The sequence below is a fragment of the Lonchura striata genome, chromosome 5, assembly GCF_050655825.1.
Source record: "Lonchura striata isolate lonStrDom1 chromosome 5, ASM5065582v1, whole genome shotgun sequence".
Lineage (NCBI taxonomy): Eukaryota > Metazoa > Chordata > Aves > Passeriformes > Estrildidae > Lonchura > Lonchura striata.
In genome coordinates this window covers 47,836,875-47,850,783 of record NC_140707.1, presented here as the reverse complement: position 1 = coordinate 47,850,783, position 13,909 = coordinate 47,836,875, and the positions used below count along the sequence as shown (strand labels likewise).

Genomic DNA, 13,909 nt, shown 5'->3' with positions numbered 1-13,909 from the left:
CAGTACTTGGATTGTAGAAGCAACTCTGTGGCAGGTTTGGGCTGAAGGGAACCATTTGTGTGTGCTTAGGAAGGATCTTTTTAGCTCACTCAGTTTGGCTGTGCTGTGGTTTCCTTTGTCCAGATATGATATTGTCACCCAACATGACAATCAATGCAAGATGTATGAATAAGACAGGTATCAGATTGGAAGGTGTCATAAGGAACTTTTTAGACAACTCTGAACAGATTTTTTTTCTGAGAAGTCTTCCTAAGTTTGGGTGAGATAATACTTCTCTTGTACTATCCTGGCACATTCAATATCCTAATTGTGACATCTACTTGCGCCAGAAGACCACTTCCCCAGTCTCACCTTGTGGTACCTGTTCTCTGTGTTCAGTTCTTTCTATCACAAACTATTCCTACTGGAAGAATTATGCCATTGAAACAAAATATAAAATCAAGGGTAACCTTCAGTATTCACAATTATTCATGATTCATTTCTTGACATTGTTCAATCTTTATCAGAAGAAGGAATCCAGAACCACATCACAATGAGACAGACATTCAGCTTAATTCCCAAAGTAAAAAACCCACCAAAATGGCATGTCCATATTACATGAAAATGTATATCAAATACATGTCAATAGGCTAAACCAAAGAATATCACACTGAAATAGCTACTGAAAGTTTTACTTTAGGTTTTTATGACACTGTTACTAAAGTATTCTGTTCAGCTCTGGTTTCCTCCATTCTCAAAATATGTTAGAAAATTGGATACGACTCAAGTTAGAGCTACAAGAGTGATTAGACTTCTAAAAGTCATTCCCTATAGTGAAAGACTAAGAAAGCTCAATTTATTTAGTTACTGAAAAGAAGGTTAAGAGGATCACAATACCTACACGTGGAAGAGATTTCTGACAGTAGGCAGCTCATTAATCTAGTGAAAAAGGCATAACAAGATCCAGTGCTTGGATGCTGAAGCTGAAATAAGACTACAAATGAGGCACACTTTTTTCACAGTGACAGTAATTAACCGTAGGAACAATCTGCCCAGGGATGTAGTTGATTCTTTATCATTTAAATGCTTTACATCAACATTAGATACTTTCCAAAGAGATAAGCCTATGTCTCAAACAGATGCAGAAAATACTGGATGAGGTTCTGTCTCGGGTCTGCAAGAAGTCAGCCTGGATGCTTATCAGAGCTGCTCAACATTGTACCTGGACACAACAGCGCCACGGAGTGCTCTGCACCTCCAGGAGCCATCATCTCATGGCCATCATGTCCACCCGCTGCGTGCAGTTCTGTTCAGACTGAACAGAATTCACCTTCCTCTTCGACAGATAAATGAAAACCCTCCCAGGGCAGATATGGACATCTTCACAGATATCCCGTGGCACATTCACTGCCTGGCATAATCACTGCTGGAGACCAAAATACAACAAAACTGCCAATAAGTACATGGTGTAAAGCTGTTTGAGCACTGACTTTGCCAGATGCTTCCACCCAAGGAATATCTCTTGGGCTACCTCCAAGCTAGTGATGAGTGAATAGCTACAAAGCAAATGGCCTCTCAACATAGCTGCCTGTATGTAAAATACAGTTCCTTTATGTCTAATGAGTCTATTGGAGAATCAAGATGCTCCATGAGGATGTTGAAGAAACCAACTAAAGCCAAATATATGATGAGGTTAGGTGAGCTACTAATTTGTCTCTCAGCTCCTGAGTAACATTCATAAAAGAAAACCTGCCCTTTAAATCTTCAAGATAGGATGTTGGAGCAAAAGAATAGCAGAGGGAAAAAAAAAAGGCTAGAGAGACAGAAGCTACACAAAGCAAGTCAAGAAGAATAAATAACAGCACTGATATATTAAATAAGCAGAAATGGAGGTAAAGAGAAAATGGTGTTTTAAAGTATTAAATAGATGACAAAAAAATTTTATCCTCAGAAGAATAAAATTAAACACCCTATTTATTCACCTTTAGGAAGGGATAGAAAGAAGCATTTAAAGTATAAATAAAAAAAAAACCCTATAAATTCAGACTGGTTTAGGAAGGTGGAGGTGCACAGAAAATCCATCACACCTGGATTTGCCATACAATATAAACGTTATAGACTTTTGTAGATTTTTTTAGAATACCTAGTTATTCTATTTTGACATCTAAAAGATTGGCAATGGACTACAAAATCTTTAAAAATTACTGAAGGGAGGGTTTCTTTATTATGAGAACATCTAATTAAGATAATATAACACAGAGATGCAATATAAAATGGATTAGCAATATTCCTCCTATCCAATTTCTTCATTTGCACCTACCCTGAGTGCAAATCTTCATGTTATTCTGAAAAATATCTCCTCATAGACATGGGTTAAATTTCTAAACTTGTTAAAATTCCTTTCATTTAATAGAGCATTCTTGCAAAGGACATGAAGATGTTATTGGTTAAGAACTGGACTCTCGGTCTTAGGTCATGGAAGAGGGCTCTATTTCCTGCTCTAACACACACTTCTCATGAGATATTGAAAAGTCACTCTTGGCTTTGCAAATGTGCTCAGCAGCTGCTTCTTATGATCAGATTACCAAAGTGCTGAAATCTTTTGAAAATCTGGCTATTTATTTTGTTGCTGAATAGGATCAGAGATCTATTGAAATCTGTCTCCAGTTGGAGCGCTGTGCTTCTTTGAAAAGTTAACCCTAAATCTGTATATGCCTCAATTTCTCTATTAGCATTATCAGTACTGTTTTGCATCAAGAGGATGAGAAACAGCTCACATACAGAGTAATTCAAATTTGAAAGGGGATATATAGATGCACAATTGCTCTTATAATTGTAAAAATAAAATATGTATCTATAAAAGAAAATAAAAAAGCAGTTCCTGATGTTTCCTAACTTTTGCACAAATGGTTTTCTTTAAGATCTACAGTAATGTAGTCTTGACAATATTATTTTTGCTATAGGTAAAGTCTGGGAATTGTCTATATGTATTAAAATGTGAGTAAAGAGATTTCTCTGTCTTCCTTTTATGATTATAAATATGTGTTTAACTATTTTATACATGATGAAATAAGAGAATTTTGTACTTGCATGTGGTATCATCCTATGCAAAGCAAAAAGAATTTTTATAGGATACAAGTAAAATTCAAAATGACAACAAATACATGCATGTGCAGATGCACTCAGCTAACTCTGTGTGTAAGAATTATAGAGCATGATGAGCTCAAGTGATGATATGAAGGTAAGAATTTCCTAACAGCTCCATTCAGGAGGACAACTCTGGCACAATGGTGTTTAAGTATTTTGTGAGGCACTTGCCTTTCTTTCCTTCCATAGTAACAAAGTGCAGTGACTAAAACCTCTGAAATTCAAAATAAAAATACTCACTTTGGATTAAAAGCTAGCAAATAAACAGAATATTATCTTCCTTAAGGGAGCCTGATATTTTAAAACAACACAAGTTTCTGAGCTGTGTACTGATTCTTATTTCACTTGTGATCTCGGGTAGATATAGAGGCTTACATGTTCTCTAAATTGTAAGCTCTATATGAAGGGTGTTCTTTAATTACTGACAGCTAATGAAAACAGTTTTTACTGATCTCTCTAATGTCCTGGGAAAGTCTTTACTATGGATTCATTGTATTCTACTTTATATCCCTGATTGAAATGGGAGACCACAAGAGCATAGGGATTTGGTGGAAACTCGATTTCGTTCCTCTGGCTTCAAAGAGAACAGTTGCAGAAATTAAGCTGCGTTGATATTGTGGTCAAACTTTGGCCAGACTGTGGTTTTACTTGCATATTATATAAATACAAAATCAGTGCACTTTGGTTTTTAAAACGGCTGGATCTACCATCAGTATCTAAATCTTGCTCTGTTGATCATAAGAATCTAATATAACTATTACATGAAAATAAATATTATTATTGAATTCATATACTTCACTTCCAGGGCTCCACTATTTGCTCCAAATATTGAGACAGTCACTTTGGAAAATGCTAGTACATGTACAACTGCAAACATATGATATGGGAAACATAGGTTTTCTATTTCAAAAAAATATGTTGTGTTTTCTTCCATTTCAGACAAAATATTGTCTTTGAGTCATAATCTTTTACTTGCAATACAGAGTGATGTAACTCTTGGTAAAACAAATATCGTAAAACCCCATTCAGTTACAGTGCTTTATTCCCTCTAAGCACCCCAATCTGTTTGCTTTTTTTTTTTTTTAGTTTGTTCATTTGGGGGTTTTTCTAGGTTTCTGTTTCATTCATTATCTTCATACAGATGTATTTATTAGCCCTGCAATAGATATCCCTCAACAAGATCTAAAAGCAGGATTCATTCAATGGGAGATATATGGTAGAAGTTCAGATGACCCAGAAAACCAATAAGCTACAATAATAGAAGACTTAAGCTCTATTGAATGCAGCAGGGCTTTATGTATGTCTTTACATTCTCTGCCCAGCTGAGGAGGCTAAGGTATGAATGCTATACTGAAACTATTAAATCCAACCACAAGATCCTGTTCCTCAACCGCTTTCATTTGCAAAATGATGCACTACAATATTAAGCTTGACTGAGGCTTTGTCCAAAGCACCCTTTATAGCAAAGACACTTTCCTTCTGCTCAGAAAAGGGTGAATAAAAAGACAAATAGAAGTTCCATCAGATATTGCAATCTGCAGATAGCAACAGCCTTTTTTCATTTTACATATCAAAAACTACAGCGGTGATTACTGTTCCTGATTACTACAAGCAAAAAGCAGAACAAGCGTTTTTGGCACACCGGATTCATTGCACATCTGTAATTGGCTAACCCCATCATGTGCGTTATTTCAAAAAGTTATGTAGACTGCACATATAATTTAAGATATTCATGCTTCTAAAAAAGACCACCTGGAGCTAACCCATGCAACATAAAACATGAATGTAAAAATCATATGGAAGCATTTTATTAAGAGCTTTGGAAAAGCGGATGTTGTGGCACTGACTTGTACACAGAAATTTCTACTGGATGAAAATCCATATGATTATAGTGAAAAGAAATTAATTTCATTTTAATTTGAAAGTTTACCCTGGTTTATTTTAGTATCTCAACTAAAGTAAGAGCCAAAGCAACCATCAATACCTACTTCTCCTGATATATTTACCTCTGCAAGTCTGAAGCCTATGCTTTTGCCAAAACCCACTGAGCCAACATCATCAATGTTCTAAACCATGAATTGTAATGGCAACACCCACCATCTTTTAGCTGGAATAAGGAAACTATGTTCTCAATTTATGAGTGAATTTTTATTGACATGCTAAGGACTACTGTACACAGAAAGGCATCCACATTGAAGAAAGAAAGAATAAAGTGAAAAGTTAAAAACTTTGGAGTTTCTTTTAAATATTAATATTCTTCACCAGACTGTTTTCATTACAAAGGCTGCATTAAGGATGCACACATGTAGAGAAAGATGCAGGACTAAAAAAAGGAGAGAGTCAGCCCTGGACACCAAACACAAGAGGAAGATATTTTGATATTTGGGGTTTCAGCTCTGAACTCAGAAAAAAAAAAAGTCAAATGGTTAAAAATAATAAACTATATTAAATAAACACAATAAATATGCAATATTGACCAAATCATTGGAACTGCACAAGAAGAGAAAGGAAAATGAATTGCAGTGTAATAGAAATGCAGTAGTTGATGTGAGAGAAAAAACACTAATGTCACCTTTTCTATTTCCTTGTTCTTAAAACACTTACTGTTTTGCTCTTTTCCTATTTAATTATTAAGTTTCAAGGTAAAGTTCTAGCAATAAACAACTCTTCTAGGGACTGACATCTGATTGACAACATTTTAGAACAAGTATTAACTTGTTATCAGCAGTAAATGCTTTGTGTCTCCACAGAAGTGATGGATAGAACTTTTTATGATACAAATAAAGCACCATGAGAAAGTAAATAATTCATTTATTTCTGCTCGCAGAAGTGGAAGGATCTGGTAGATTCTTTTTATGCCTTTCTTCATGCAAAAAAATTAATTAAAAAAAAAGAGAACATAACTTGATATACTTTTCCCATTATTTCTGTTCTGCTTCACAAAAGTCCAAAAATCTTTCAAAGTCCTTTAGCATTTAGTACAGCATTGACAACATTAAAATAATAATAGTAGTAATAATAATAACTACAACAACATCAAAAAAACAACATTCTTATACTGAAACAAATAAATTTTAGGTTTGATTTACTAAGCTGCACAGATCATTGTCTATGATCCAAACATCATTGTAATTTGAGAATTTTAAATCAGCATTCAATCCATATTTACTCCCAGTTTCTTGATAATCATACCCAGAGCAGATTCTGTAGAAAACCAGAAACTCCTTTCTTAATAGTAAGTATCACTTCAATCCACTTTCCAAGAGCAATTAATACAGTTAATGTGTTTAACTTGGTTCTACTAACATATTCTTACAATATTTCAAAACCATAATTGTTATGAACTAGGACTCAAAATAGCTTACAAATACTTCAGTATATATGCAAATCCTAGCTAACCGGACTGGCAATTTCAGACGTTTAAGCTAGGTTTGTTTGATAAGAATTACTTCCCATTCATCCATGTTTGTTGAAAAAATATAACAATCTTTCGTTTATCCTTTTAGTGCAGGAAATGTCCCCGTATTCTGCCTATAATGCTTTGAAGCTGAAACAGCTCAGTACTATAAACTTCACAACACCAGCACTTGCAAAGTATGGATTGTCCTGAAAATTGTATTGTATTGTAACAAGAACTAGAAAGATTTGTAGAATTGATTCTGTACAAGCAAGCACTTAAATAAACCTTATCAAACTCTTCTACCTTTTATGCATCATTAGAAGTTTTATTTTACCTTACTGCTAAAGAGTCTACTCTTGCCAGAATTATTTAACACTTTTAATACACATAAAACCCATTCTTTCTTGAATTTTTCTAATCCCATTAGATTTTTTTTCTTAATGTCTCTACTTGTCTTTGCCAATATTCTGCACCTTAGACATTCCAGTTTATCTTTCTATATATTCCCCTTTAATTATGTAAGATCTCTATAAATACACATACATATTTTTTTCAAGTTAATTATTTTACTGTCCTCTGGAAAAGGACACAGTTTTAGAGTTTTCAGGTGCATAGGAAATTATAATTCCTTTTCTTTTTTTCTTTAGGAGTTCTAGTCTTAGGGGTTCTAGTTCTAACTTTTATTCTATTTTTCTCCATCTAAATTTTTCTTCATGATCAGTTTCATCCCTCAGTTTCCCCACTAGGCAAACAGTCCCTGAAATGCACTAAGCATATTTGTTGACACCCTCCCCCATTTGCAATTTGAAGTCAATCAGGTCATGATCACTTGCCACCAGGCAACCACCAACTCAGTCTCATATTCAATTATCTTGTCTATGACAATGAGATTCAAGCTGAGCTACCTCATTCTGGGTCCCATATTTTTCATACGAGAAAACCATCAATAATTCTCATAGAAAACATTTATGTTTTACCACTGACCTCTGTATATTTTCATCACTTGGTTTCTGTCACATCAAAAAAAACTAATCCTCTTTAACTCACACAATAGGTCGAAGACTAAAGTACCTCTGCCTATGGCTGCACTGCCACATAAACAGGTTTACAATGGATAAACATCATGTTTACAATCAGTGGTTGGTACTGATACATAGTCAGAGCACAACAGTAGCCTATATATAAACAGGAATCAGATTCTCATAAGAACAATGCCTGCAAGGCAGGGAGAAATAAATTACAGGGCTATCTGAATTCTCCAGCACAAGAGCAGAAATTTTGCACAAGGCATCTGAATTTGGAGACCCTTTTTGTATCAAGGAATGACACAAATTCATCTGCATTATCCTGTTTTCATCTGATTGAGTTTTTCAAATCAAACTTTGAAAAACAATGCCTTAGGCCAAAAATACTATGGAAGAAAATAATCCTTACTTTGCCCTTATAGATGGTTTCCCTGAGACAGAATTGTGTAGGGGTCCAGAACAGAAGACTGGTCTTACTGGAAGGCTTGTGGGTTTTAGCAGGGAAAGGCTTGCACTACCTTGCACTTCCTACTCAGAAGACAACACTCCATTTAAAATATTAAAGGCTAACAACAGGCAATGTTATTTAAAGTGTTTCCACAATGAGGTCATGCAGAAGAGAGCAACTTATTAATCTCTTATAAATGCATACATATCTAGCACAAAAAATATTAGGAAAAAGATATTTAAATTAATGAATGTAATTCCACTTGACATTTGGGATAACAATTACCATACTTTCCAATTATCATTATTGCTTGTTTTCTTTCCCAGAGAATTCAAAGTGCTGGACTTATTTCCTCAACCCCAAGCCCTGCAATATGATATGACATCAAGTTCATTTTCAGCTTAGACTTATATACATTGTTTATTGTGAGAATGGAACCTTTGAAAAACATGCTAGTTAAATTAAAATTGCACGTTTTTCCTTTAAAAGTGTAATTTTTCTTCTTGTGTTTATCAATTTTTTTTAAATCTCTCTACCAATATAGACTTGAAGTAACATTGAGTGCTTTATGGCAAGGAACTTTTCAGAGTTGTATTTCCTTACATTGAACAAGAACAATTTGGATGAGAAATATTTCAATACAACACAAATACTTCTGAGAGAATCTGATTTCTCCTACTACTCATATATATTAATTCCAGAATACAAATGTGTAAAACTACCTAATTTCAGAACATGGAACACTAAAAGTAGAGATGGCTAAACTAAAAGTGACATTTTTACACAACCTACCAGTCAGTCAGTACTATTTACTGAAATACTTTTTCATTCCGCAGCTACAATCTCCCACGCATCTCTTCTCTTAGAGCAGAAGTAAGACTTTTTTTACTTATGTAGCATAAAATGTTAAGTTTTGGCATATAAAAATAAAAATTATAAGGCCACTTTTAACTTGACATGTCCAAAGTTGTCTTATATAGTCTAGGTTCCAAATGTTACATCATTCAACAGGAAAAGACTTGTGGCCTTGCAAAAACATTTGTATCCCCAAAACCAGAAACTACCACCTCACTTCAATGAAAATGAAAAAACTTAAAATATGATAACTATTTCCGTGTCATGATGGCAAATTACCAGGACAAAGATTTGCAATTAGGCACAGAATACTGGATTTATTTTCTCTTTCAATAGAAACAGAAATTGTAAAAGCTGGAAACTCTGTTCAAGGCAAAGGATCATGAGCCTTCTTTTTATAATGGCAGTGGTCCTGAGTCAAAACCAATGTCCCAAAGATTGCCAAAAACCAAAATACACAGCACAACTTTCAATCAGACAAACACATTCAACACACTGAAAACATCACCGTGCCTCAAATTCCTCCTCTCCCTTCCTCTTTTCAGTGCTAAGGAAAAAAAAAAGGGAAAACATGTGGCTTAGCAAAAGGACCCACAATACAGTGGAAAATAACATGAAAATTTGCATGATTTTTGAATGCTTTGAGAAACAGTTTGTGCTTAAAATGCAATAAAATTTAAAGTAAATAATTTGAAGACAATATTCCAAACTACAAAGGTGCTCACAAGAGTTTGATGTTGGAACAGGACTACACGGCCTAGTATCAAAATTCATAAGAGGATTTCAAGTTCCATGTGACCACTTTCTGCCCGAACACACAGTAAATACAATGAAAATACTTCTATTTCCAGACAACTTTCAGGAAACGCACATTTTAGTTCAAAAAATTGGTAAGCAGCTCATTTACTGTTGTCCTCAGAACATACCTCAGAACTGGAAGAAAGACTTTTGGAAGGATGGAAACCCAGGAGAATAGTACTGTTATTGATAACACATTGTATGTACTATCAAAGACTGGAAATTTTATTCCTACTGACTATAAGTAACATCTTGATTATTTTCTTCCATATAGAATCACACAGTCTTTAAGAACTGTCTATATAGATAGACAAGTATAGATAAGTATCTGCTATAAGTTGTGTGTGTGTTTGTTTATAAGGACTGAGAATTCCTACAAACAGAAAGCCTTAGACAATGTACCAAAAGAAAAATGACTGAAGTCTTCTGTATTAGAGGATGGAATTTTTTTTCCATTTTTAGCAAATGTCAAATCATTGGCTATTGCTTTTAAGATTAATAAAAGATATAATGGTTTTTAGATCGCCTCTAAATAAAGATTACTATGAATGGAGAAATGATTTACCAATAGTCACCACAATGAGATTTCTTTAAAGGTTACAATCATCAGTTATTTAGCTGAAACACTGCTGAGAATGCCTGGTCATTTCTTGAATAATGCATAATGTTCATTGCAGATTTGATCTGTATTATAACAATACAGATATTTATGAAATAATGGAGAAAACTATCTGTTTCTTTCCAATTGCTCAAGATATTTCCATGAAGTAATTGACTCTGAAAATATTATATGGAGTTACCTGAGCACTCATTTGCAAGCACAACTTGTAGTGATCACTACACAATAGGCATAAGAAAACAAACTCATCAGACTTTACAGACTTCTAAGAAAAGCTGTGATAAACATAGGGCAGAGTAAAGGAACTTCCCAAAACAGTAAATTAAAATTATTAAATTGCTGTACAGTACTGGGGGAAAAATTTAAAACCAAGCTTTTAAAATGAATGATTAACACAAGCAGGCCAACACATTTGGTGGAAGAAAAAAAATAGCAGTTGCTTATTCGATGTAAGTACCTCTCAAATAATTTCCAAAATAATTTAAAGTCTATTCAGAAGATTGCTTGTGCACATACAAAGTATAATGTCTAGTGTTTTATTGTAGGTTTATCATCCATATGTCACATGAACCTGCAAGCTATTTATGTGAGATCGTTTATACATATGAACTTCTTCAAGGGCAGCAAAAAGCAACCTTAATAAATGAAACTGAATTTTTTTGATGTAATTTCATGAGTGTTTCAACAGAATGTGTTAACAGGTTTCTATGTAAGTAGAACTGGTGAAGTCATAAAATATACCTGTACTATATAGTTAAAGCTGCTTATGGGGAATTCTTATACAATGAAACACTTTCATCAAGCATTGCTTCAATATACTGACACATAAATAATACAATCCTACATAGCATTAAGCTAAACACCCAAACAGGAGAAAAAAAAAGTCAAAACCCCTTCCTGAGCCCCCACACCCCTTGAACCTAAAGGAATGAGAAACATAGCACTAGATGGCTGGAGGGGCAGGGTTATTATATCAGATAGGGTAAACAGACATTAAATGTTTACCCAGCTCTGTTTTAGGGAGAAACATTAATCTAGATCAGATTCTTGCTGTTGCTGTCTAAGAATAAGATTTTGTTCCTTCTTAAAATTATTTTCTTCATAAGAATCTTTGCACAAGAAGGAAGGTTCAGTACTCAGGTATATATTCTAGAAGAGGATAATGAAAAACAGATCCCAGATACTCTAAAAATATACAGAGATTGGCAGAGGTCAGAGTTTCAGTTACACAGGACAGCTTGTAGAAGCACAAACAGATCATAGATTGTATGGCAGAGTCCACTTTACATCTACCTTGAAAAAATGTTTAATTGCCTGAGAACAAACTCTCATCCTGTAAAAACAGGGAACATTTGCATATTATATCAGAAGCCTAATGAACCGAGTTACACTCATGCCCTGGATGATGTAATTATTGCTTTTTTTTTCCTCTGTGAGAATTATATATGATGAGGTAGATAATATAAATTAAATATATTAAATGATGGAACTTTGTCCAGCTACCAAATCCTCAATCTGAATCTGCATTGGTTTTTGCCCTCCATACCTCTCTCCATCCATTTAAAATTTTAACTTTCCTTAAATAGTATCACTTCCTTCAAATGGAAGAGCAGGTTAAAGCACTTTGCACCATCAATACAAGTAACCTTTCATGGACAGCTGTGGGCTGATAAATAAGATTCTATTTCTACCTCCTCCCTCAACCCTTAAAGCTGGCTTCTTCGTTTGCCTCATGCTATATACATTCTATCTAGTTTAGTGTAGATTAAGAGTTTATAGTTCATAACTTGTGTAAAAAACGTGAAGTGCTCAAATCTCATATACTTCATCCATATATATGTTTCCTTCAAAACATGAGATCAGTAGCTAAAATAAAGGAGTATTCTATGCTGTCAAAGACAGGACATCCAGAAATCCCAGGTTTGGTAATCCTGATTTCTATTACTGCAACTTAGTCCCTAATAAAAAAGTCCACTTTAAAGGGTCATTGGAAAGACTATTTAGGAACAACATGCACACAGCCTCTAGTTTGTGGCAATTCACATATAAAACATTGCTTTTGCTCCCCAACTGCTTGTTTGAGAATTAAAAGAGAGCATTTAGTACAATAATAGTTTATTTTGTTGATAAATGCCTACTGGCTCAGTAGTCAAAATAATTTCGATGGACATTACAAGAGGATAAATAATATCCTAGTCTCTCAGCTGAAAAGTATTTGGATGTGATGCTTTCAAACTTCAGAAATATGTGATTCTACATTTAAGTTATAGCCAGAAAATTAAGAGACTGAGTTCTCAAATCAAGGAATAATGCCATTTTCCTCTCACGCATAAACTTATATAAAATACTAAAACAAAGTAACACAATAACAGGTAAATAATTTGAAATAATTTAGTCTACACCACCCAGAAGACTTACAGCTGTAATAGTTACACCATAGGTTCGTTGTTAAATAAAAAATAATTGAAATAAGAGGTTTATTTCACCTTCACATGGTGTCTTTCTCATGCAGACCTCAGATTTCCATATTTGAATCCCTTTAAAGGATTTGATATGCAGGGAAAGAAGAAAGGATGAAGGTAAAAATTTCAATTTAGAGGTTACTAAACACTGCCATATTCTACAGCACACAACAATATTTACTCCATACCTTTTACTGATGTATTAGGTGGAGGTCCTTCCATCCTCAAGTTCCATGGAGGATCACCTTGATTAGCAAAGTCCCTCATTTTCAGATAGCTAATTGTAAGTCGGATGATGGATGCCTTGTCAAGCTGACTGGTAATGGCTGCAGGCAGTGGCAACAACTTTGCCAACTCATAGAATTCAAAATTCTCCTTTCCCCGGCGAGAGCGAGCAGCATCTCGGGACTTTTCCTTCCTCAAAGCTTGTAAACTGAAAGAAAAGAAAGAAAGTAGGACATTCATCAGTATTAGTGCTCTGTCACATTCAACCAATTTACTTTTTCACTTCTGGTCTTCTCTTCAGATGACCACACTTTTGAAGTGCTGTTGCATTTGGATCTACAGAATTCTGGAAGTATAAAATGGCACTTCACACTTGAATGACTGAAACTAACAATAATATATGAGTTTCACTGGTAGTCAACATATGATGTAACTACTCTTAAATCACTTTAGCCATTTCCTTTTTAGCCTGCCTTTGTCTGCTGCCAGTCTCAAGAAAAAAATCCCAAGCATATTTTGTACATCTGGGGTTTATCTGTCTAGGTGCCATTGCTTCTCCTGACTCACTGTAAGCCAATTTTGCCTTGATTTTTGTCAAATTCCGACTCTTGGAAGAAGCTTACAAGCAGATGATTCAAGTGTTTGCCCCCTCTGACAGGAGCTACAGCACAGCCAAGATGGCCAAACAGGTTGTACACTAACTGCTGAGACACAGAAGTGTAAGTCTGGGGTAATAATGGAAAAACTCCTGTGTTTCATGAAGCTGTTCTTTAGGAGTTGTTCAACTGTCTTTTCAGTGGAAGTGGTAACCTTTGTCAGTGGGGTGAGAAAGCTGTTAATACAGTTATGTGATTCAAATTTCTGATTGCAATTCACTACCACATATATGGCAGACTGACAACTTTTTGATCAGAAAGGATCTTCTGCTTTACATTGAGCTGCTGGAAATGC

At 34.6% G+C, this 13,909-nt stretch overlaps 1 protein-coding gene across 6 annotated transcripts in view; it reads right to left on the bottom strand.

Annotated features, from left to right (window-relative positions):
- The window catches only part of NPAS3 (neuronal PAS domain protein 3), a 589,208-nt gene that overhangs the window by 398,542 nt on the left and 176,757 nt on the right, over positions 1-13,909 (bottom strand). For 4 of the 6 annotated variants that reach the window (XM_085582101.1, XM_085582102.1, XM_085582103.1 and 1 more), the window contains 2 exons: positions 12,922-13,166; positions 12,758-12,808 (listed from right to left, as the gene is read on the bottom strand). In XM_085582101.1, the coding sequence (XP_085438227.1) occupies positions 12,758-12,808; positions 12,922-13,166 (296 nt within the window). The remainder of the gene's footprint in view (positions 1-12,757; positions 12,809-12,921; positions 13,167-13,909) is intronic. The other 2 variants (XM_021542664.4, XM_021542666.4) reach the window with 1 other exon arrangement.